This window comes from Eurytemora carolleeae, unplaced genomic scaffold, assembly GCF_000591075.1.
Source record: "Eurytemora carolleeae unplaced genomic scaffold, Eaff_2.0 scaffold812, whole genome shotgun sequence".
NCBI classification, from domain to species: Eukaryota; Metazoa; Arthropoda; class Copepoda; order Calanoida; family Temoridae; genus Eurytemora; species Eurytemora carolleeae.
In genome coordinates, this window is record NW_019396704.1 from 44,507 (window position 1) to 69,835 (window position 25,329).

At 31.4% G+C, this 25,329-nt stretch overlaps 3 protein-coding genes across 3 annotated transcripts; 2 read left to right on the forward strand and 1 right to left on the reverse strand.

Annotated features, from left to right (window-relative positions):
- Positions 1-1,075: 1,075 nt before the first annotated feature.
- On the forward strand, positions 1,076-3,593 carry LOC111707590 (uncharacterized serine-rich protein C215.13). Its single transcript, XM_023480722.1, has 6 exons — positions 1,076-1,101; positions 1,430-2,071; positions 2,165-2,461; positions 2,530-2,586; positions 2,877-3,040; positions 3,342-3,593. Exons 1-6 carry the CDS (start codon positions 1,096-1,098, stop codon positions 3,418-3,420), a joined length of 1,245 nt encoding a protein of 414 aa, XP_023336490.1. The 5' UTR covers positions 1,076-1,095; the 3' UTR covers positions 3,421-3,593.
- Positions 3,594-8,280: 4,687 nt separating this feature from the next.
- On the forward strand, positions 8,281-14,066 carry LOC111707594 (methyltransferase-like protein 27). Its single transcript, XM_023480726.1, has 6 exons — positions 8,281-8,348; positions 9,614-9,704; positions 11,398-11,447; positions 12,243-12,340; positions 12,716-12,841; positions 13,429-14,066. The coding sequence occupies exons 1-6, from the start codon at positions 8,294-8,296 to the stop codon at positions 13,648-13,650; spliced, it is 642 nt and encodes a 213-aa protein (XP_023336494.1). The 5' UTR covers positions 8,281-8,293; the 3' UTR covers positions 13,651-14,066.
- On the reverse strand, positions 14,061-24,543 carry LOC111707593 (uncharacterized). Its single transcript, XM_023480725.1, has 10 exons — positions 24,447-24,543; positions 22,731-22,791; positions 22,150-22,217; positions 21,137-21,224; positions 19,323-19,396; positions 18,166-18,254; positions 17,059-17,258; positions 15,347-15,444; positions 14,871-14,941; positions 14,061-14,235 (listed from the first exon to the last, which is right to left on the reverse strand). Exons 2-9 carry the CDS (start codon positions 22,785-22,787, stop codon positions 14,881-14,883), a joined length of 735 nt encoding a protein of 244 aa, XP_023336493.1. The 5' UTR covers positions 22,788-22,791; positions 24,447-24,543; the 3' UTR covers positions 14,061-14,235; positions 14,871-14,880.
- Between the last annotated feature and the right edge of the window lie 786 nt (positions 24,544-25,329).

The window sequence follows — 25,329 nt, forward strand, 5'->3', positions numbered from 1 at the left end:
TAGACTTTGGACGTCGCCCCTTATATTGGATGGTGTACAGTTTTAGATTGGGATATTGGGGATATAATAGAGAATTTAAAATACTGTATAAGGCATGCAGATCAAACAGATTATCAAGTACAATAGGTGGCAACAGAGAAATGGACCAATTACACTCGACGACGTCACAAGTGTCCTTCAAGAACGAAATTTTCTCACATGTTTGACATGTTTACCAAGATTAAATAAAAAGTGTTAATACAGAAAATACAGAACACAAAATTGCACTTATTTTACTGTAAGATAAACACTTCATTTTTAAATTATCACTATTATTAATAATTTTGTCGGACACAAAAACTGAGTTGACACTTGAGACGTGAGAATACAGCTATAATGAGAGTGTCCAATTTTTACGTTGCCATCTATTGTACTGGAATCTATTTGATGATGCAGATTGCAGATAATTAAATTTACACGCAAAGTTAAAGTGAAGTATTCTGTATTCATTTTGGCTTTAAAGCTTTGAAATGATTTAATATCGGACAAGTTATCTTTACGTTAAGGTACAGTGAGAACCACAAAACTCCGACAAAGGAAGACGACTTTCGGACTGTATTATTACTATAAATAGTCCAATTAACATGAAATGATGAAACACAGAAATTGTGCAGTGTAAACAGACCAATTTCCCTTAAAAAGTGATTTAAAAAGTTACTAATAAAACTATTTCATCTGTAACAACTTCGAAATATTGATTTAACGTCGTCTTCACATTCCAGAGTTGTCTGGTTCTCGATGTAGGTTAGTGTATGCAATATGCATGTTTTTCAGGAACTTCAAAAATACAAGAAGCTGGTCTGAGAATTTAGTCCGGGAGGGAGGGGGAGGGGGGGAGGGGGTACAGAAATCCCCCAAGGTTTTTTGGGGGATGATGACCCAAGAGGGTTAAGGGACGATACAAGATGGTTGAAGGGGAAGGGATGAGCAATGAGGGGGGGGGAGAGGTTTAGTTTGACCGAGACCTTGTAATTTAAAGATGTCCATTGTTACGGGTATATATAGGATAGCACAATACAATCTTTATTCACAGTAGTGACTTGTAGGACCAGGAGAATGAAGGTACAAAAATCTTCTTTAGATACTGTCTGATGCACAGTGGTACCCTTGAAACTTTTATCTGGTCAATGATGTGGAAGAAATTGTCGTTTTTCAATGTTTAAAAATTTTAATTCTGATCATTCATAAATGTTTTTCTGCAGTAGAAATGCGAAAGAAACTTTTGTAGAGAAACCACAATTTTAAACATTGATATCTAATTCATTCTTGATGTGACAAAGATTTAAAGGAAACCATGGTGAATTGGGCATTGTCATTGTCATGCATGGAAATTTCAAATTTTTCTGTCATTGTTTATTTTAATATTACCTAATTTTGAATCATATTTTAGTTTATATTTGGTTTGGTGTGTGTCGGGAGTGTGCTGGCGGCGCCTCAAAGAATCGGAGAAGGTTATCTTGCTCCGCTGCCACAAGCCTCCGATTCCCTATCCTCCGCATCCTCCTCCTACCTTTCTCCGGACTTCGGAGCATCTGCCCGCCAAGCTGTTGAACTCTACGGAGTTCCTGAAGATGACATATTTACCCTGCCTAGTGATGCCTATGTAGTTTATGATCTTGAAGAAGATTCTAATGATCAGGAAGAACAGAGTTTCAGAACTTCACTGGAAAATGTTGAAGTTTTGCCCAATGAGCCCGTAATTTCAAATTATGAAACCCCTTTGGACATTGGATCATCAAGTGAACCGATTATTACCAACTATGATGTTCCTTCAAATGAGGTTTTTGAACTACCAAGTGAGACTATAGTTGCTGATTATGGGGCACCCTTAGACAATATAATTGGATCTCTAAGTGAAACTGTGGTATCTGATTATGAAATTCCTTTGAGCAATACTTTTGATTCTTCTGATATCTCTAGCTATTCATCTAGCAATGATGGATATGCTAGTGAGAGCATTGCAGACAGTTATATTCCTGCTCTTGATGATGAAGTTTATGCACCCCGGGCACCAATCATTGAGAATTCTCAGGTGAAGCCATTTAGATATCTGTCAGGCACTCTTTTAACTATCTAAGAATAATTAAATAATTATCTATATTTTTTAATACAGTTTGTTTTACAGGAAAATATTGTGTCAGAGAGTCAGGTTAAACAAGTAGCAACAAACCCAGAGTCTTTCAGATCCTCAAGCAGTTCCAGCTCCTCAAGCAGTTCCAGCTCCTCAAGCAGCTCCAGCTCCTCTAGCAGCTCCAGAGCATCCAGTAGATACAATCCTTCCTCGAGCTCCAGAAGGCAGATCAGGATTCTCAGCCATGACTTCTCTGACACCAACGATGGAAACTGGAATTATGCATTTGAGTCTGAGAATGGTATCAAGCAGGAGGCTAGGGGAGAAATGAGGTCCATTGGAGATGCTTTGGTAGGATTTACAGTCAATAATGAAACTACAAATGAAAAATGAAAATTTATTCATTTTTTAATATTTAGGTTAGTGTGATGTCAGGTTCTTACTCCTACGGTGGTGCCGATGGTTTAACATATCAGGTAGGACAACCAAAATTTGTNATAGTTATCTACCGGTGTGCCCAGTTAGCTGTACTGCACACATATAACTGCTTACTAATATTGATATGCTATAGGTTAATTAGGCCAGAATCAACTTATAAAAAACAAATATGCAGTACGCTCTCGGTATAGTTCATGGCCTATACAATTAGTAAAGGATTAGCGTACATCATCACTCTATATACTATAACCTCGTAGGAATTATATAATTATACTGAATTCGAGTGGCAAATGGAAAATGGTACCGTTGTGAATCTGTTTTTATCTAGGTCGACTGGTACGCTGATGAGACAGGATTCCACCCTTCTGCTCCTCATCTACCAAAACCCGTTGAAATCTCCCACCCTGAGGTTGCAGCTGCTGTTGCCGCGCAGCTTAAGTTTGCTGCTGAACAAGATGCTGCCGCTGCTGCAGCTGCTTCAGAGACAAACAGGTAAAGCTGCGAAAATAGCGGGGGAAGGAGGGAAAATGCGGGAAAACTTTTAAATATCATTTAATTTCGCAAGCTGTCCATTTAAAACTAATTTTGTATTCCACATGTTTTGTCCGTTTTTTTCTTGCATAATTCTAAAACCATAAATTACGTTGATTTAATATTCGGTGTTGGTGATGCTCCAAACCTTCCACACAGTAAAAAATAGGTGTTAGTTCCAAATAATTGTTGAGAATATATTCCGCTCTGTTCTTGAGATTTGTTTCTGTCCTGAAGATTCACGTTTATGTTTTCTTTTCAGTGTTATTGTGCCTCTCAGTTCAAACTTCGATGATCTCTCCAGTTATGAAGATGAACCTATCTCTAACTACGCTTTTTAAATGATAAATATAAAAATTGCTTCAGGTGTAATGATCGCAGATGAAGACATACAAAAACATGTTTTACTATTTATTTTGTTTATTAATTATTGTTGTGTTATACAGTCCTGTTTCCCATGTGGGAATTTCGAGGATTCTGCTATGTTATGTTTTTAATAAAAATTATGAATCATTGCAATCTTTTGAAGTGTTTCGAGTGTCCAAAACATTCATGTTTACGTCAGAAATTATGTGGTCAACATTTTAATCAATTTTTAGAATTATTCACATTTTTGTTTCTGAATCTTCCAAAAGATGGAGGGGGAAGGGGGGGGTTAGTTTGTAAACTTGATAAGATCTAAACCGATGGGCGGGGGGGGGGGGGTCCAAGTAATGGAATTAGTGACCAGTGACCACAAGAATTCGTAAGGGCCATCTGAGAATTTATGGGGAGGGGGAGTGGGCAGTTGGGCACACGTAAAAGTAAAATACGTTTTTGTATTTGAATCTTTAGATTTTTGAATTTATCATAAAATATGTAGGATTTATAATTTAAAGTTGGGTCTTAAATGGATACTTTTTAGAACGCAATATTATTTGTGTAGCCATATCTGATCCAACTGCAGTCTATGTTTCAATTTCTTGATATTTATCGTACACAGTACGATACCTTCTTTCCGAGAGTAGAGGTCTCTTACTCCCTTGTATTTTACAGTGGTCACTTGAGCATTTATAAAATGCAAGTTAGATCTACGTATGACTATTTAAAGGCACGTTGAAAGCGTAATGTCAAGTGACCTTTTTCTTCTCGGTTTAGAAGTGTTTAGTTCTGATAATTTCCTTATAATTTACTGCAGTAGAAATACGCAAGTAACTTTTTTAAAGAAAAAGTTGAAAATAATCAGTTTTCAAAATTCGAAATTCAAACTTTGATAACTAAACTATGCTTGATCAGACAAAGTCCAATTTGTTAAGGCGAGATTATTGAGAAAAAACTAGGCTGCAAACCTTATTAGTTAAGGGTAAAGTTGGTGGGAAAATGTAAATATCAGTTTAAAATTGTAACCTGAATAACAAAAAGTATGGGATATTTTAAGTTTTTTTTGCATTCCACCTTTTGACCGTCCTGTATCCGTCTTAGCCTAAGTATTGAAAAATTCAATTAATATTTCTGAATTCTTTTTAAAATGTTAAAAGTGATATAGTGTAAAAAATTATAGTACTCAGGTTAAAAAGTAGCAGGGTGCGCCCCCCCCCCCCCCCCCCCCCCCCCCCCCCNAAGTAAGTAAAGCTTTTTTGATTGACTATTTCTGTTGACTTCCATGTTTATGTTAATCCATGCTGTTTAACCCTAAACAGGCAGGGGGGGGCCTTTTTTGTCCTAGTACTCTCATTTTTGACACTATCACTGTGAAATTTTGTGATTTTTAATGAAAAGTAATTTAGAGGATTTTTGTAAAAAAAAATTTTCAATGCATAAGGTTCGGCACAGGGAGGAAAAAAGCCCGGTCTATCGAAAAAAAAATCTCAAATAGTGCATAACTTTTTTTTGTGACTAAAGCTACATATCTAAAAATTTGAAAATCCTTTGAAAAATGGTTATAGAAGCATGTGTAACACTTTGATATTTGTTTAAAACAAAGACAAATATTTTTTTTTCATTTTCTGACCCTTTTTCTGGCCTTTTTTCAACCCTCCCTAGCACCCAAACTTTAAAAGTTATCGGTCTAAATTTTTTTTCAATTAACTGGCATTGGAAAGTTGGGCTATGCACACTCATTTCAGCCCTAGCTATACCTATTATTCTAAGGCTATTTTCTAGGAGAGGGGTGTCAAACGCCCCCCCCCCCCCTCCCGGCTATACATAGATTTAAACCCCCCAGCCTTTATCGAAATTCTTCTTCATTGTATTGATAAAATCGCCTACTACCATGTTTTACTACTCAATAGGGTTTTTAGTGGCCTATCTAAATCACATTATTATAATTATTAGTAATTATTATTATTATTATTAATGATTACTCATCGGGTTATTTTTTCTAACGGAAAGTAGTAATCCATTGCCTAGCAAATTCCTTTATAAAATATTATCAAGAAAATTCCAAAAACTATTATTTTTCTTAGTAAATGAACACTTGTAAATGTTAATTATATGGCATCGTAAATCGTTTTATTTGATTTGAAAGGAAGTGCTAATGAGTTAAAAAAGGACCGTATTCGTGGGTAAATAAAGATTTAAGAAACATCAGTAAGAAATACAAATATTACTGATCATTGGGATCACTTTTTATTTAGTCTGTCAAGCTAGTTGAAAGTTCTAAATTCAAAATTCCTTTAAATTACTTATTCCTAAAAGTCAAAAACTTTTAAGGTGTGGAAAAAGATAGCACTAGAGAAAAAAAATTGAATGGGTCACCGATACTCCCTTCCCCCTCCACCATTTTAGGGTTTAATTATATATTCAACAATTTAATCAAGAAAGAAGCAAGTTTACTGTTCAAGAAAACACAAAGTTGTCCAAAAGTTCAAAACCGATTGAAATTCAAAACAAATGCAAAAACCAACTTTAAATCTTAAGTATTTCACCAGAATGATTGGCGCAAACCTTGAATTCTTGTTAAAGGGAGTGTTCGCAAAAAATGAAAGGGGATATTGGCTGAATGCGATAAAAAAGCGCTTTTGAAACAAAATCAAAACTAGTTTGAAATATCACCTATATAATAATGTGGCGAAAGATAATCGATGACTATAGGTTGTAATATCTGAATGATATGTTTGAAATTAAATTGATTTTTTGCGGTCTTACTCGCATGTTGCAATTTTCTCAATTTGTATGGACGCCATGTTACTCTGTATGAGACGTCTTTAACAATTTTCTCCTTATAGACGCAACAGATAGAAGTAAGATTATTAGCGATCAAAAGCGCTTTTTTATCGCATTAAGCCTATATCCCCTTTCATTTTTCGCGAACAATCCCTTTAATGCCAAAATGAGTTGCGCAACGTGCCCTGCGTTCTTTTATCATATCCACATACAGGACGACTCTATATCTTGTACAGGCACGTACATACTATATTAGGCTCATCTTTATATATATGTTGACTAGCTGTACTGTCCAGCCTTGCCTTTATTATTATAGTCCAAATTCCGCCTGCCATTTACCCGCGCTTTGGATTAAATCGTGATTTTACCTGAAGTGCCCGGCGTTCATTGTAGATAAATCGGCCAAGGGATTCATGATTTTTGCTGGAAATGCCAACAAACAAGCAGAGATTACCACTTTATATTTATAAAAATAGTAATGTTTGTTCGTCTGGCTGTTTGTTGAATCCGATCATAACTCATCCCTTGAAGGATTTGTTCCAAATGTTGAGTGGGAATTCAATTCTGTGTTAATTGGGGAGACATTTATAGAGAAGGTTTAGTTTCCGGACCAAGCTGGGTTCCCAAACAAGGAAATAATATCTTTATGTTTATACATACCATTGATAAAAATGTGAGTAGAAGGTTGGTGAATAGGGTTTTTTATTAGAATTATTATCATAAAATTGTTAAAAAACCAAAGTTGTAAAATAAAGTCAGAATTTCCCTTGAGAAAAAGCTGTGTACTAACTTTTCTAATTACAATAGTTCTTTACATTGATGCCAGTATAATATAAGACACCAGATAAGTAATTTGTCTTTGTTGTCTTTTTTAAATTTTAATTTTAATTCTAACCATAAAAAAAACTTTGTTAACGGAGCTAAATGTATAGCATAGCATTCTACAGAATTTACCAGTAAAAAGTACATTTAAAAACATCTCAAAATGTTTAGTTTAATAAAAAATGCTTGTTATTAAAATAGGAAAAGGTGACGAAGCGTCCGAAATTTCCAACAGTAATACAAATGTAGAAATGAAGAAGAAAAACTTCTAAAACAGGAAATTCAACTGTTTAAATTTTATTCTGATATTTCATCTCAGATATTCTGCTACAGCAGATCTAGCTACAATACAAGTGTTTTATGTGAAGAAAAACAATATGTTAAATTTTTTTTTTGAATTTTGTACACTCCCATACATGCTTCTCATTGTAGAAATTCAGTCGTTGCTGAAAATTCAGATTTTTAATCCGTATTTCAAACTAGGAATTCTATTAAATCAATGAGGCTTATATAGCAGATCTATCAACACAATTGTAAACCCACAAATTCTGATTTATAATCCCTATATCTTTGCAAACCAATGTCGTATACTTTAGATATTTCAAACTATGAATTCTTTCAAATGAATGAGTCTTATTTTAAAATATTAAAGGTTTTCACCATCAGGTTGCAGTTTGTTGACTCAAATCCTAGACTCAAATCCAAGACGCAAATCCAAGACTCAAATCCTAGACTCAAATCCTAGACTCAAATCCTAGACTCAAATCCTAGACTAAAATCCTAGACTCAAATCCTAAACTCAAATCCTAGACTCAAATCCTAGACTCAAATCCTAGACTCAAATCCTAGACTCAAATTCAAGACTCAAATCCTAGACTCAAATCCTAGACTCAAATCCTAGACTCAAACCCAAGACTCAAATCATTAAAAACAAAGACAACGTATTTTTAAATGAAACTCAAGTTCTCAATTTAAAAACTGTTAATTCGATATCCTACTTTCAAATATTTATTTCTCGCTATTTTAAACAGCTCACGTCAAACTAAAGTATTGAATCATATATATATTTCAATCAACATTATTTATATAGTGAGATATTTAGAAGATTTTTTTAAATTTCTAATATTTGATTGGATAAAGTTGCTTTGCTCATGCTTCTGCAGAAAATTGGAGAAGCTACGAGGTCACAAAGCCTTGTTCATATAGTGAACAAAATTGAAATTTAATGATACCGGTTTTAGAATTAAAATGAGTTTAGAACCGATAAAGGGACTGGGTGCTAGCACAACATTATCAGAATTAGGTATAAAAACTGTAAAGGAGTTGAGTTTTTGCCACAAACCCTGATTTTCTAATCTCTATATCTTTGTAACCCAATGTCGTAGACCTTAGATATTTCAAACTATTAATACTTATAGATACAATAATCTAAGTTTGAAATATCAAAGATTTGCACCATAAGATTGCAAAGAGATTTTAATTTGTGGCAAAAACTCAATTCCTTTATGAATCATTTTCATTCTCAATTTTCATCCTATGCAGCCTCCAAAAAAGCCTATTTCAAATATCCCTTGAAATTACAACGTCAAAATGATTTAACAAGTTTAAATACAATTTTTTTCGTTTAATCATGATTTATTCATAATTTATTCAGCAATAACCAGTCTAAATCGAAACAAAAGTCGTCCTTGTTTTATATGTTGTTAAGAAAGAACCAGTTTTAAGAATTAATTGTAATGACTGATATTTCTCTGAAAGTGTATTAAAAAGGAATTGAGTCTTTGTCACAAACTCTGATTTTTTATCCGTATATAATTTGAAGCCAATGTCGTAGACCTTAGATATTTCAAACTATGAATTCAGGGAGTATTAGTTTCAAAACTAACATTTGGCCCATTTCTAGTGTTAGAAATGGGCCGAATCTGCAAAGCTATCTTATTCAAGAGTATATATCTTTAAATCCAAGACGAGTAGAATTCATATCAATGTTAATCATTTACGCACTTACGTAACAAAACCTTAGATATTTCAAACTTTGAATTATTTTTGATCAAATAATCTTAGTTTTAAATATCAAAAGTTTTTCATTGGGCACTACTGAAAGTATGCAGAGATACAGGATGAGAGAGAGAAAATGGCAAACTAAGAAACTGAAGCCAGGGGTGTATATAGGAGACCCGCCAGGTTTCAAAGATGTAAGGATAAGAAATTTTAGTTTGTGACAACGACTCAATTCTTATTGTAAGTATACCTGTTGCAAATTAAACCCATAGCGCGCACGTGGATTTAACGGTTCTGTCAATGTTCCAGAAAGATGTGACTTTCGATCGCAATTTGACCCATAATTTTTTAGCATTTTTTTAAAATACTTTTTTGTCGGCATATGCATTATGAATAACAAAGGTATAGAATAAAAAAATCCGTGAGTTAAAGACCAAAACACGTTTGATTTCAAATAGAAGAAACCGAATGTCACTCAGGTTAGTCCGAGCTGAGCGATGCTTATATAGTTAAAAGACTCGATATTGAAAATTTTTCTTCTGCTTTTATTTGGTTTGGTTTGTGTAGAGCAAACCTATGATGAATGGTCTGGTAAGTATGAAGAGGATATGCAGCGTATTGGATATCCGGGCCCAGCAAATGCAGCAAGATTACTTAGGTCAGATATTTTTTAATCGATCAAAAGAAATGAGTCTTTTCCAAAAACTTAAAGTTTATAATCCCTATATCTTTGAAAACTGATGGTGAAAACCTATGATATTTTAAACTTAGATTATCTGATCTATCAGAATTCAAAGTTTGAAAGGTTTACAGCATAGGGTTGCAAAGATATAGGGATTAGAAAATCAGAGTTTGTGACTAAGACTTAATTCCTTTATCATATCATAAAAGTCAAACTCTATACTATAAATACTTGTCACTTGTCATGTAGTATATATGTCTGTATATAATTAACGTCAAAGCGGCAACTTACATGATCCCAGGGAAGGTTTATTGATGGTAAAAATTTAAATATTTGCCTGAAAAAAAATGTCGACATTTTTTCTTAAACTTTTTTTTTAATAAGAAGATCCGCGAAATTTTTTTGGGACAATGAAGAAAAACTGGCAAGTTAAAATTGCTTCTGGAAAAAAGCACCCTAAAAGCCTAATAATCTTTTATTTATAATGGTTAATATTTAGCACCCTAAACCCAAGGCTCACCAAGTATACTGCGACCTCGTAAAATCTCAAATATAATTTTTAACTAGAAAGTAAGAAAAAAAAGATTGTTTGGAGATCTAAGAATTGTTCTGATCTCTAGAAACTTGAGATATGTAAACAATAATGCAAAAGGAATTGAGGTTTTGCCACAACCTCAAATTTTCTAATTTATATATCTCTGCAACCAGTGAATATAAACCTTTGATATTTCAACTTAGATTATTTGATCAAACAGAATTAATAGTTTGAAATATCTAAGGTCTACGACATTGGGTTGCCAAGATATAGGGATTAGAATATTTGAGATTGTGGCAAAAACTCAGTTCCTTTAGAATTTCTTTAGTGTTTAAATAAATTCTAACCAAATATTTTGTTATATAAAGTTAAGGGGACTGTAAGCATAATTTCAATTTACCCTCAATTCAAAGAATGCAATGCCCGGTTTACAACGATACCCTTGAAACCTTTATCTGATCAATATGTGGAAGATATCTTATTTAAATATTTTAAAATATTTTAATTCGAATAACTTCTGTATGGTTTCCTGCTTCAGTTAAAAACACAATTAAAAATAATCTCGAGCTGAAAACTTTAGAATGTTTAATTAATCTGGAGATTAAGAACAAGAGGTGAAGAAGCATTATTTGATCTGGAGATTAAGAAAAAGAGGAGATTAAGTATTGATCTCGATATCCACCATTCTAAAGTTCCCAGCCCAGAGCTGAAAACTTTAGAATGGGATATCCTTATACCCGATAGGGTAATTAATCTGGTGATTAATAACAACAAGAGAACAAGCATTATTTAATCTCGCGATTAAGAAAAAGAGTGGATCAAGCATCAATCCTGATATCCACCATTCTAAAGTTCCCAGCTCAGAATTGGATATCCTTATACCCGATAGGTTAATTAATCTGGAGATTGATAACAAGAGGAGAATTATTTAATCTGGAGATTAAGGGGAAAAAAAGATTAAGCATTCATCTCGATATCCACCATTCTAAAGTTTTCAGCTCAGGTTTAGGAATATTGATATCTAATTCATACTTGATCGTAACAAAGCGTGGTGAATCATGAATGTTTGAACGGATGGTCACTGTAAATTACGTTTACAGTCCCTTGAAATAAATGAATTATAAAATGGCGTAGGAACCTGTGTCCTGATCCTTCAACGGTAAAAGTTCTAGATATGGCGGCAGGTATTTTATAAATTATAACTTCAACAAATATTACGTTCTTATTTACTTTGCATATACTAGACTAAATCATCATTCATTGAAGTATATTGTATACTTAATCATTACTTCATTTTTATTCATGTGAATTTTAAAGGGTATTTTTAATATTGATTTGCAAACTTATAAAATTAAAACATTTCTTTAAAAACATAATCTTGAATATATCCAACTAAAAATGTACATGCGTTAATATAAGTTTACTATCTAAAAATTATCTTACCATCTTCAATTAAAAGAAACTAGAATAATAATAAAATGTATTGATATATCTTATGTTAGGCAGCCTTAAGCCGAATTAAAAGAATTTGAGCCGCTGCTTAAATTTGAGACGCGGCTCAAATATGGTTGGTTCCATTTAAAATTGTATGCAATGTTTCAAGATTAAAGCCGGCGCTCAATTGAAACCGGTTTTTGGCGGATTTGAGACGCGGCTCAAATTCATTAAATTCGGACTCTTTTGTTCTATTTATCAAACATTTAGAGTTTTTAGGCTTTCAACAGTTTTTGGAATCATTGAACTATAAAAATGTTCAGATACAATTCTATTGGGAAGTAAAACTATAACCTTTTCTTAACGGACAATTTAAAATCTTAAGCTTATTAATTCAGAGCCAATCTTGTGCAAAAAAATTAACTTTAAGAAGAAACAATTTTGAAATATGCTAAACGTTTCTTCTTGAGTCTCATAAAAACAAAAATAAAAGTTAAGCGTTGATATAAAGGATAACAAAGAACAAAAAAATTCTTTTTTTGTAGGAACCGGAATGGTTGGACTTGAGTTAAAAAGGGTTGGGTTTAATACAATTCATGCATCAGATATGTCAGTCGAGATTATAAAGAGAGCAGAGGATAAGGTAAACATACTTAAAAATAAATTATTCATAAAAAATAAACATTTTCAAGCAAAAATTACGCCATGTTGATCCCTAGATTTTATAAACTATAAATCCAAGACTAAAAAAAATCAGAAAATGACCAAAAAATTTTAGAATAATAAATACTTTCTTTCCATTTTAGAAAAATATGAAATGCAACGTTTTTTGAACATCTTTTTCTACAACTGAGTTTTTTTACACTTAATTTTTAGGACTTATCTTCTTATATTCTTATTTTAAACATATATGTAAACTTTACCAGATATCTTTATCGTCTTAATTATTTAGAATAAAGAATTTTATGGATTAGCAGATTTGAAAAACTGTATTGTTTAATAAACTTTGCTCTGCAAGGGCGTGTATAAGAGAATTTTTCGCTGTGTGATGGGAGAAGAAAGATTGAACGCGGAAGACGACTTTTACTTTGGTATAACGATTGTGGGCTGCTTTAGTATTCCAGTTAAAGTCGCCATTTTCGAGGTGATGATTTATCTAATTTAAACTTTAGGTTAGTATTCTTAATCGTTTTGGATATTATCTTAAATAATTAAACTTCTAAGATTTCAAATTGAACTATGTTCAAGTTTTCGGTTAAAAAAAACTTTAACCAAAAAAGATAAGAAATGGGGAACCGATCCAAAAACTATAGTTACAGCACGCTCGTGTTTGTATTCACTTCTGTATGCCGAGTCCATTAGCGCTTGATCCCATCAGGGTTCAGTCATGTGTTTGGTGTTTATTCTGAACCAATAGAAATAGTACGGCGGTAACATCTATCTGTCTATCAATATCATTATCCAACTTGAGATAAATCCTTATATCGGCGCTTTTACAGTAAATGGAAATATTTTCCTCTACTGAAACTGTACATTATTGGATCGTGTTTCCAATTATCTTCTACCAGGCTCAACATTTGACAGAGTCAAAGAAATCTTTGAAAAACAAACAATTTTGAAAATGTCTGCAAAAAAACGACCCCAAAATGAACCAACTGAAGCTGCACATCGCTACTATTTTTGCTACCAGTATTCTGTATAAATAACATTTGATTTTGGTTAAAAATCTAGGAATTGAACCGGGTTCTTCAACCTGGCGGATATCTGGTTGCAAGCTTTCGACCAAACACGTGGGGAGAAGACGACATTTATGGTTACAAGGCGGCACTCAATCAATCAACAAAATGGCGGCTTGTATCGGATGATCTGCTGGACTTTCACGGAAGCTTGAATCGGGATGAAAACCATGAGTTCTACTCAAAATGGAATTTTGTTGTTTATCAAAAAATTTAAACTTATGCAGATTTAATTTGAAAGGATTTTTTTATTTACAATTATAGTGCATGAAGCAAAACTTAGTTGCTCCAAATTCTTAATTTTTACAATTTTACTTAAGATAAGGTTTCCAAAATTGTTAGAATGAATCCTGAGTAAAAATTTTAATTTCCCGAAAAAGTAGTTGCACACAATTTTATCTTCTTCTGAGATTGTGTCATCTCATTATATTTTATCACCATTCTTATTAATTCCCAAGCTGAAGTGTTCACAGAAATTTTCAGACCAAACGGTCCAGCTGTTTGGCCGGCTATACGCAACATATTTATATACGAATGTCTTGTTTTATTTTATAGATTTTAAAAATGTTCTCATATTTTACTGTTTAATTTTGTACTTAGGTATTCTGTCTGCATTAAATCTATAGATTTTGATTCTTTTTTTATTTGCTTAAAATTAATCCCAAAACTCACATATTTATAAATCTAAATAAAATATTTCAGCTATAGATATTAGTTACTAATCACAGTTTGGACACTGAGTATTGAAGTTCTCTATTCCATAATATCTACCAATTCTTCTCTATGCCCTCAGTCGTAGATTCTAAACAAAATACTAGAAGATTCAGAATTAAAATTCAGTACAGGGTGTCCCAATAAACATGAGAATTAAATGACAACTTCCATATCGTCGTTGATCCAAGCGGGATTATCTCGTAAACTTTATTTTGAAAACTACTAATCTCGGGATTTCCAAAATGCGGTGTACCATTTTTTAGCTTCAAAATTTTCGGAGTTATTATGAAATTTGTCCAAATTTTTAATTAACAAAATTGTTCTAATGTTTTAAGATACAAAGAAAGTAGACCACATTTTGAAAAGCTCAATAGACGTCCAATCTTTTTTTGATGCACTTTATGTCATTTATCAATTTTCGAAAATCCAAGACGATATTCAAGTCGTCTCTCAATTCCCATGTTTATTGGGACACCCTGTATTTCAAAGTGGACACAAGTTCCTAACAAAGCTTTATTTGTTAAAATTTATCAAAGGATTTATTTTTAAAATGTGTATCCAAGCGTTCAGTCCATTCTTTGACCCCTGATTTATCTAAGCAACCTCTAAAAGGTTTTTTCAAACATTTAATGAGGCAAATTTTCTTTTTTCGTTGAATTTTTTTTGTGTCGTCTCAACAATTCCCAAGAGTGTTCACTGTTCATGTACAGTGTACATACATACCTTGCTTAGATTATACAACAGTTGAAGTACAGTCACCTCCTGTACATGCGTTAACTACGGCATTCATCTCACTAAACATGGAAAGATTCTCCCTTTTGTGAAAATCACACAGTGATACAAAGGTTGCAATTGTTCATAAATTAACAAATTATTAATCTTTATTTGTTAAACCTGATGCTGTCACCTAATATTTCAAAATTTTACAATTTTATCTCACAAAATTTATAGTTGAAAAAAAGAATTCTACGACATCATGGATATAAACTAAAAAAGGATATGAAGATTAGAGGCAAATAGTAAGTCGAGAAAATAAAAAAGAGTTTGATTTCACACACATATTAATTATTTTGAATTGACAAGAATCCCTGTTTTGAAGTTTTGTTTTTATTTGTTTAATTTAAGCGGTCAGCCGGTCATATTCGGTCATATTCTAGCTGCGGTCAGCCGGTCATATTCTAGCTGCGGTCCCATTTTACCTGAAAAGTGTATCAAGCTCAGGTCCGAAAGGAAACTGCTCGCTTTCATGAGGATACACGTAGAAATCACTGTTTAGGGTCATCTCAACCTCAACAATCTAAAATATTCAAGGTTTGATGAAGAAAGGTATAACGGTATATAGGGTTACCCATAATGGATGAGATTGTAAAGACGACCGGATACTATTAAAGTGTGAAGATCTCAAGGTTAAACTATGTATTTTGCTTTAGATTATAGTAATCTACTAGATGAAGTGCCCGGCGTTGCCCGTAAAAAAATCGATTTTTTAAAGCCTTTGTCACTCCCAGGCTACCCATGAGTGTCCACAAAAAATTTCAACCCATTCGGTCCTGCTGTTTGGCTGGCCATAGGGAACGTACATATACACAAATTTCTTGTTTAATTATATGGCGTATTTAATAATTTGGCAAAGAAACAAACAATTGTTTAAAGTTGAAGAGAATCGTGATTATACAGAAAGAGACAGTATAGGTTTCGTACAATCGTCTCTGAAGTCTTATCCTGCGTAAGTAACCCTGTATGTTAAGGTTGTATCACTGAAAACTCCTGTTCAATGTACCGCGCGTCAGAGCAAAAGGCAATTGATCTTGTTTGAGAACTATAGTTACAATTAAATATTGTCGTTATTATTTTGACATTCAAGATTACCCACAACGGATGAGACTTCAGAGACGATTCAGAATTTATACTTTGAGCTTATTTATGATTCCATGCAACTGTAAACATTTTTATTTGCCTAATATGTCGCGAAAAGATTAAATTCAAGGCAGAATTTTTTACCAAGACCTCTAGTTTACCGTGCCTTGTAGTTATACAACAGGGTTACTCCAAATAGATTCTAGTACAATAGATGGCAACGTAGAATTTGTACACTCTCAGTACAGTTGTATTCTGTCGTCACAAGTGTCAATTCAGTTTTTGTGTCCGACAAAATTATCAATAATAGTGATAATTTTAGAATAAAGCGCTTTTCTTACAGTAAAATAAGTGAAATTTTATGTGTTCTTTAGTTTCTGTTTTTACAATTTTTTATTTAATCTTGGAAAACATTTCAACTAATGTGATAAAATTTCGTTTTCCTTGTTATATTTGACACTTGTGACGTCGAGTATAATTGGTTAATTTCTCTGTTGCCATTGTACTTGATAATCTATTTGGGGTTACTCAAAGAAAATTAGACTGTAAGGACACTCTTCTATTACATGATTACAAGGTTGCAGAATGAAGTCGTCTTCCTTGGCTAATTTAATGATTTAATGAACGAATTTAGTTTACAGTTACAGGAATCCACGAATCTAGGAAAACAGACAGTACAAATTCCGTACAGTCGCTATATGACGTCTCATGTCTTGTGGGTAACCTGTATCTCATGAGATGCTGTAATGCAAAGAAAGTTATTTCAGAAGTGTCTCTGGGCGGTAAGGTAAACACTAGACGGATGTTACCGCCTGACATTGGATCCATTTTTCACATAAAAAAATCAATGAAATATTCTGGTCGTTGGAAACTATTATGTTTATTATCAATATTATCAAATTTAATGCTTTTAACCTCCTCGGATACTAAAAGAACACTGATGCATGTATTCTTGTTTACAAATTCCGCCCAAAGAGAACTGGTTTCAACATGTACGCAGAGTATACACGACCGCAATTAACTTTCCCTGCACTACACCCTTGACAATATGTACCTTACTAGGATCTTGACTAAGATTTCCATCTTGATCAAAACATTGAACACCATTGCCTGTATAGCCGGGGTTGCAAACGCATTTATGAATTCGAAAACTTGCGAATTTCTTAGAAAATTTGCATGTTGCGTTGGGGTCACAGGCGTTGGTAATGTGTCTACAATCTCCTATTACAGCATCACAGTATTTCTTGTTGCGACCTTAAAGGATATTTAAATTAAAGATTACAATGATCGATTCACAACGGTACCCTTAGAAGCTTTGCCTGATCAAATATCAAGTTAGAAATTCAAGTTTTTATTTTGGAAAATAGATTATTTTTAATTGTGGTTTCTTAACTTAAGTGACTTTCGCATTTATAATGCGGAAAACATAAAGGAATTATTAGAATTAAACACTTCTAAGCCTAGTAAAATAGCCATTTATTCCACTTTATTGATCAGATAAAGGTTTAAGGGTACAGTTGTGAGCCGAGCATTGTCATGGATTATTACTTTAAATTACGTAATTAAAAACATGTAAATTCATAAATAACCATTTAAGAATATTTTCAAAATCTATTTACAAGTTTAGTACTGTACTGCAACTTTTAACTTGTGAATTTTTATCATACAGTGATAACCAGAAAACTCCGGAATAGGAAGTTGACTTTTAGACGGTGTAAACAGACCCATTTCAATTAATAAAAGATTTAACTACTTACTAGTTAAGCTATTTGCTTTGTTCAAACATTAAATGCATTTGAGCATTGGTTTAATGTCGTCTTCCTATTCTACAGTTTTCTAGATTTTTGAAAAAGAAATAAAGACCATTCTTTAAAAAGTTAATATTTACAAATTATGTTAATTACATATCAAAATCTGAGTTCGTTTCACTTATTTTTATTTGACAACTCATTTTTGTCTTTTAACAAGTTTTTTTGTTTGTTTATTATTCTTAGGATTTTTACCATTTTTTTAATATTAATTTTGTTAGTTATGATATCGTTAAAAGGGTCAATACAGACCAAAAATATTTTCAAAAAATGTGGAACTAACATATCTGTTTATTTTTCTCTGTGAGGTTTGGACGGTTAGGACCATCATCATCACCAAGTTTTAGACTTACCATTGTAGCAGTGGTTTCTAGGCGGAGAACTCCTTTTACCAGTTCCACACTGGTATCCCCCAGTAGCACACCAAGCACACTCATCAGTTCTACAATTTGATTTCAGATTCAGAATGTTTTTTTAAATTAAAAAAATTTCTGGGAACAATTATAGAAGGTAGCTTTATTTTTTCTAAATTGAAATATACTTATAATTAAAAATGATTAAGTTATCCCAGCTTTTCTTTCGACAAACTGATTATTTTTATTGACCAGCGCCATATTAAAGCTACAATAAAGCTAGAAAAATGATGCTAGTTTAAAAATTGAAGTTAACTTGAAATTAAAACTATGCCATTGTAGTCCAAACACACATACAATGCAGTTTAGCCTAAGAATCGTTTAAAAGTTTGAACATTAATTCTGAATACGCCATTTTATATTTTCACTTCATTTATCTTGCATATTATGAAAAAAACTCCAATAAAAAACAACGACTTTTGTTTCAAAAACTACCTTTAAGAAAATCATAGAGAATAGAATATATAGAGAGGAATTAAAAGACTCTCTCGGTATGAATTTTTTCAGTCCCTTTCAGCCTGAAAGGGAGTTCAAAGTGTACAAATCATGTAAATGTTCACAAATTATATGCAGTAGAGTACATTAATACAGTATGTTCCCTAGACTATCCATTTCAATTTCGAATTTTTTAAACTGTTAAATAAACTTCATAATTAATTAGGTGAATAAAAACATCATTTGATTTATAGTTATAACGGAAAATCATCGTTTGTAAAGTGGAAGGCATAGAGTCTATGTAAAATGATCATTGGTCAATTATGAAACCAGCCTATTTCATAATTTAGTTTTCTTTTAACAATTTTAGATTTTCTATAAAATGATATTCCAGGGCCCAACAGGTTATATAGTATAAATATGTGAAGTACACCTGCGGAATGGAAACAGTACAACAAAATGGCCGTTTTACACTTTTTTCCATTAAATTCCTCTCTATATATTCTATTCTCTATGAAGAAAATGTATGAAAAACAATGAGTGGAGTCAAATGTTTTGAAAATCTAACATTAAATAAACGCGTATTAATAAAATTAATTTAGGAATGTTTGAAAAAAAACTTACAAAATAAAAAAAATAATTATAAGTAAGCTGAAGAATACCTGTCCTGTTTCCAGTAGCAGGGATGCCCCCTGGTGGATAGAGTCCATCTTGATGCGGGTATACCAGGACAACCCTTAGTTAGGTTATTATAGAGATAAAATCGACATAGAGATCAAATTGTAATTATAGAGATATTATCGACATAGAGATCAACTTGTAATTATAGAGATATTATCGACATAGAGATCAAATTGTAATTATAGAGATTATTATCGACATAGAGATCAAATTGTAATTATAGAGATATTATCGACATATAGAGATCAAATTGTAATTATAGAGATATTATCGACAAAGAGATCAACTTGTAATTATAGAGATTATTATCGACATATAGAGATCAAATTGTAATTATAGAGATTATTATCGATATAGAGATCAAATTGTAATTATAGAGATATTATCGTCATAGAGATCAACTTGTAATTATAGATATTATTATCGGCATAGAGATCAAATTGTAAATATAGAGATTATTATCGACATAGAGATCAAATTGTAAATATAGAGATTATTATCGGCATAGAGATCAAATTGTAATTATAGAGATTATTGTCGGCATAGAGATCAAATTGTAAATATAGAGATTATTATCGACATAGAGATAATTATAGAGATTATTATTGGCATAGAGATCAAATTGTAATTATAGAGATATTATCGACATAGAGATCAAATTGTAATTATAGATATTATTATGGGCATAGAGATTACTGTAATCAATTCAGCATAGATATAATTTTGGTCCCTATTAAATTTTAATTTTTCACTATTAAAACAATAAACTTCATGGAGATCCTTGTCAACATAGAGTTCATGTTTTATAGAGATCATTTAATTTATGAAGATCATTGGATTTATAAAGATATCATAAATATCATTGTATTTATATGAATAATTTTATTTATAGAAATCATTGTATTCTTATAAATCATTGTATTCATATGAATCATTGTATTCATATGAATCATTGTATTCATAGAGATTATTGTATACATAGAGATTATTGTATACATAAAGATTATTGTATTCATAGAGATCATTGTATTTATATGAATAATTTTATTTATAGAAATCATTGTATTCATATGAATCATTGTATTCATATGAATCATTGTATACATAGAGATTATTGTATACATAGAGATTATTGTATACATAAAGATTATTGTATTCATAGAGATCATTGTATTTATATGAATAATTTTATTTATAGAAATCATTGTATTCTTATAAATCATTTTATTCATATGAATCATTTTATTCATTTGAATCATTGTATTAATATGAATCATTGTATTCATATGAATCATTCTATTCATATGAATCATTGTATTCATATGAATCATTGTATATTCAAATACATAGAGATTATTGTATACATAGAGATTATTGTATTCATAGAGATCATTGTATTTATTTGAATAATTTTATTTATGGAAATCATTGTATTCTTATAAATCATTGTATTCATATGAATCATTGTATTCATATGATTCATTGTATTCATATGAATCATTGTATTCATATGAATCATTGTATTGATATGATTCATTGTATTCATATGAATCATTGTATTCATATGAATCATTGTATTCATATGATTCATTGTATACATAGAGATTATTGTATTCATAGAGACCATTTTATTCATTGAGATTATTGTATTCATAGAGATCATTGACAATCTTTAAAATCATTGTATTTATAGAAATAATTTTTACAATGTAATTATTGAAAGATTCAAATTATATTAAAATACAATTGTCAAAAATCATTTAAACGAAAAAATAATTGATTTTAAAAAACTTACTCTGTTTGATGGTTTATAACAATATTTATGCATAGGGAACCCGCATTGCACAGCAGGTTCAGATGTTGTACAGCAGGCACAATCATCCCTAAACATTTTTTGTTTTGCAATCATCACTTAACATTTTTTTAAATTTTTCAATCTTCATTAAACATTTTTTAAATACAGAATCATCTCTAAACATTTTTTATAATGTCGAATGTAATACGACACACATTTAAGCTATTTAAATGAGCTCTTTCTGTTAAAGGAATGAGTGTTTGCCACAAACCAAAAGTTTCTAAATTCTATATCGTTTGCAACCTGATGGTTTTAAACTGTTGATTTTTCAAACTTAGACTTTATGATCTAACAGGATTCATAGTTTGAAATATATATGGTTTCCGACATTGAATTACAAAGATATAGGGATTTCAAAAGCAGAGTTTGTGGCAAAGACTCAATTCCTTTTGTGTTAATACTGTATCTGTAATTAATAAATAGTACCTTATTCAACGTCAAACAAAAGGTTATTGAGAGCTATTGAGAAAAAGCAAAAAGGTTTGTATTTTGTATCATATACCGGATAAATTTACTCTCAAAAAGGTTTTGATTTTGTATCATATACCGGATAAATTTACTCTCAAAAAGGTTTTGATTTTGTATCATATAACCGGATAAATTTACTCTCAAAAAGGTTTTGATTTTGTATCATATAACCGGATAAATTTACTCTCAAAAAGGTTTTGATTTTGTATCATATACCGGATAAATTTACTCTTAAAACGTGTGCGAGAGAAGCTATGAGGAAACAAAGTTGTACCAGTAATGTCACATGAAATTGACCATCTGTCTAGTATTCAATACATAAATATCAATTGTAACGTATTTAAATGTGTATTTACCAACGAAGGATAAACCTTTAATAATCTAACATGAAATCTGAAGGTTTAAAGTCTGGTAAAGGTCCTTTCAATTCTTTTTTTTGGGTAACTGTTTGTGCAATTTTTTTATTTCCACCCTGTATGACTTACCTGGTAAGGTCCCACCAACAGGGACACCCTGTATCGGTCTCTGTATACTTGGTAAAAATGCCTAGGTCCTAAACAAGTTATTTTGATCACGGAGGGTTCGAATATAGATAGAATATAGAATTGAATTGCAGAAGGTGGTCAATTACAATTTGAATTAAATTGAAATATGTAGATCGCAGTTTACAAAGCTATTAAAGTCCATAAGTGTTAATTCAATTACAATTCCCTCGTGACCGGTTTTTAAAACTTAATCTTTAAAACTAAATCTTTAAAACTAGAATAATTGTATAAAAGATGAATATTCGAATGAGAAAACCAAGAATATGTGTCATATATAGAGTCTATTACGCAGAATTTTTGTATATTTTATTTTGACCTCTCATTCAAAATCGGTTTGAAATACCGCAAAACATGTTATATTCTTAAACATCCGAATTATATGTTTAGCCCACCTAAAACGTATTTAATAGCTATTATAAAAATTTACATTTAATGGATAAATATTAAAGGACTTGTTTACCGTGGAGAGAGCAGGGGGAGATTTATGCAAATTTTTAACAATTTAATAAAATTAAACTTACAAGTTTACCAGCTTGACCAAGGACAGCTAGTGTCAGTAGTAACACAGGACCTCTCATTCTCCTGTTGTATATTAATACTATCAAGGCTGGGGGGTCTAAATCTATGCATAGCCTGCAGGGGGGTGGTGCCCCCCCCCAGAAAAAGGCCTTAGAGAATAGGTATAGAGTTGAAACGCATGTTCAAAGCCCAATTTTTCAAGGCCAGACCCTTTTTCAAAAAATCAGACCGATAACTATAATAGTTTGGGTGCTAGGGTGGGTTAAATAAATGCCAAAAAAAAACGGTCAAAAAATGTAAAAAATATTTTTGTTTTAAACAAATATTAAAGTGTGACACATGTTTCTACATCCATTTTTCAATGGCTTTTCAAAAATAAAGTGTTTAGATCTGTAGCTTTAGTGACAAAATAAGTTGTGGTTTATTTTAGATTTTATTTTACATTGACTGTTTTTTTTACCGCCCTTCACAATGCATTAAAAAATCCTCTAAATTTCTATTTATTAAAAGTCAACAAATTTCACTATGATACTGTCAAAAATAATAGTACTAGGACAACAAAAAACTAGAGTGGGGGGCGCACCCCCCCCCCCCCCCCTTCAGCCTTCTTAGGGTTAAAGAGACTGTTCACAAAGTTTGCTATGACCCTCCATATAAAGTATGCCATCAATGATTCACAATGAATGTGCATCTAACAGTTCGATCCTTAAACCATTTAGCAGTCACAATTTGACCTACGTAACATGATATTTTCAAGATTTGAAAATTTTTGAATTATATCATAGACCAAAACGCGATTGAACTTTTATATTAAGAGAAAAAACGCGTCTCGCCCTGGTTAGTTCAGTATATCAACATTTTTCTTATATTTTATGAAAATTTAATCTATTATAGGTCAATACAACTGTGAAATAAATGTGAAAACAGCTATAAGAGGCTCAAGGTGTGATTTTAAGTTATTTTATAAAACAAATTCAATTTTGAAAAAAAATATTTTTAGTTCATGTTACCCCAAGGGTACACAATACACATGAGTTTCTTCAAAAAATGTTAGCACATTAGTCCAGCCGTTCGGCCAGCTTTAGCTAACATATATACAATTTAATATAAATATAGATATATAAATATATATGAGGGAAGAGCTTTATTATATGTATAGGAGATGAAACACAGCAATTGTGCAATGTGTACAAAGAACCATTTATCTTAATAATTTGATATACAAGCTGGTGGTCAAATTTTTATAAATATATAACATCAAATAGACATTAGATTGCTTAAAAGTCGTCTTCATATCCCCATGCATCTTCAAAGTGGATGTATGTTTTTTTATATTAAAAAATGCAGTTATGTTATCTTTGTAATTATTTCTTAAATTTTCTTATTCTTCTTTTAAATCAGTGATGGCAAACTTAACATGAATTACTTTAGCCCCGTATCTACTGGATTCTAATCTTTTTATAAATAATTGTTTAATTTTCATGATTGATTGTTTATTTTATGTATATGAATGTTTATTTTTTGTGTTTTTTTCAGAAGTAATTGTTTATTTATTTTAAGAACATTTTGTTATTAAAAAATTCATTCATACTTGTTTGTTTTACAACAAAACATTCTGATAATTGTTTATTTTTCAATAAGAATTTGTTTAGTTTTCATAAATAGTTAAAAATTTTGTCAATTAATATAAAAAATGTTATTTTTCCTGGTTCTGTTACCTGTGTCTGATTACTCTCCTGGAGAGAGGGTTCTGTTACCTCTGACTGGAGTAACCGAACCCGTCCTATATATATCCGTCCACAGATGTACCCATCCTTTCATCCTCCTTTCATATATTCATCCTATTCATCTATTCATCCTATTTAACTATTTTAATGATTGAATTCCAGCACGAAATTTAAATATTTCTTTTTTATCCTATATCCTGTTCTTTCACTCCTCAAACATATGTCAAATGTGTTTTTAATATTTTAACATTTAAAGGGAGTGTTCGCGAAAAATGAAATGGGGTATAGGCTTAATGCGTTAAAAAACACTTTTGATTGCTACTAATCTTACTTCTATCTGTTGCGTCTATAAGAAGAAACTTGTTAAAGACGTCTCATACCGAATAACTTAGCGCCCATACAAATTCAGAAAATTGAAACATACGACTTTGACCGTAAAAAATCCATTTAATTTTAAACAAATCATTTAGACAGTACAACCTATAGTCATCGATTATCTTTCGCCACATTTGTATATAGTTTATATTTTATAATATTTTATTTTTTTAGAAAACGTTTTAACTGATTTCGAAAAATGTGAGTGGTCCGCGGCATTCTTAGATAGTTGCGCAAACCGCAAGAGAAATAATCAAATTCAAAACAAATTAATTAAGAAATACTATAAAATATAAACTATATGCAAATGTGGCGAAAGAAAATCGATGACTTATGTTGTAATATCTGAATGATTTGTTTGAAATTAAATTGATTATTTTATGTTGCAATTTTCTCAATTTGTATGGCCGCTAAGTTATTCGGTATAGGTTTATGAAAAATCAAAATTTCAAATATTTGTCTCCATCAAAATTCAATCGTCATTAATTTTTTAAAAATT

What these genes read in the sequence shown, in the direction of transcription:
- LOC111707590 (XM_023480722.1), top strand. An exon ending in GGTCCATTGGAGATGCTTTG is followed by an intron (nt 2,462 to 2,529) that starts GTAGGATTTACA and finishes TTTAATATTTAG; the next exon opens with GTTAGTGTGATGTCAGGTTC. An exon ending in CCGATGGTTTAACATATCAG is followed by an intron (nt 2,587 to 2,876) that starts GTAGGACAACCA and finishes GTTTTTATCTAG; the next exon opens with GTCGACTGGTACGCTGATGA.
- LOC111707594 (XM_023480726.1), top strand. Translation starts at nt 8,294, where the DNA reads ATGAGTTTAGAACCGATAAAGGGACTGGGTGCTAGCACAACATTATCA. An exon ending in AATGCAGCAAGATTACTTAG is followed by an intron (nt 9,705 to 11,397) that starts GTCAGATATTTT and finishes AAAATGGCGTAG; the next exon opens with GAACCTGTGTCCTGATCCTT. An exon ending in TAAAGAGAGCAGAGGATAAG is followed by an intron (nt 12,341 to 12,715) that starts GTAAACATACTT and finishes TTGCTCTGCAAG; the next exon opens with GGCGTGTATAAGAGAATTTT.
- LOC111707593 (XM_023480725.1), bottom strand. Translation starts at nt 22,787, where the DNA reads ATGAGAGGTCCTGTGTTACTACTGACACTAGCTGTCCTTGGTCAAGCT. An exon ending in GTTATAAACCATCAAACAGA is followed by an intron (nt 19,397 to 21,136) that starts GTAAGTTTTTTA and finishes AACCTAACTAAG; the next exon opens with GGTTGTCCTGGTATACCCGC. An exon ending in TGCTACTGGAAACAGGACAG is followed by an intron (nt 18,255 to 19,322) that starts GTATTCTTCAGC and finishes ATCAAATTGTAG; the next exon opens with AACTGATGAGTGTGCTTGGT.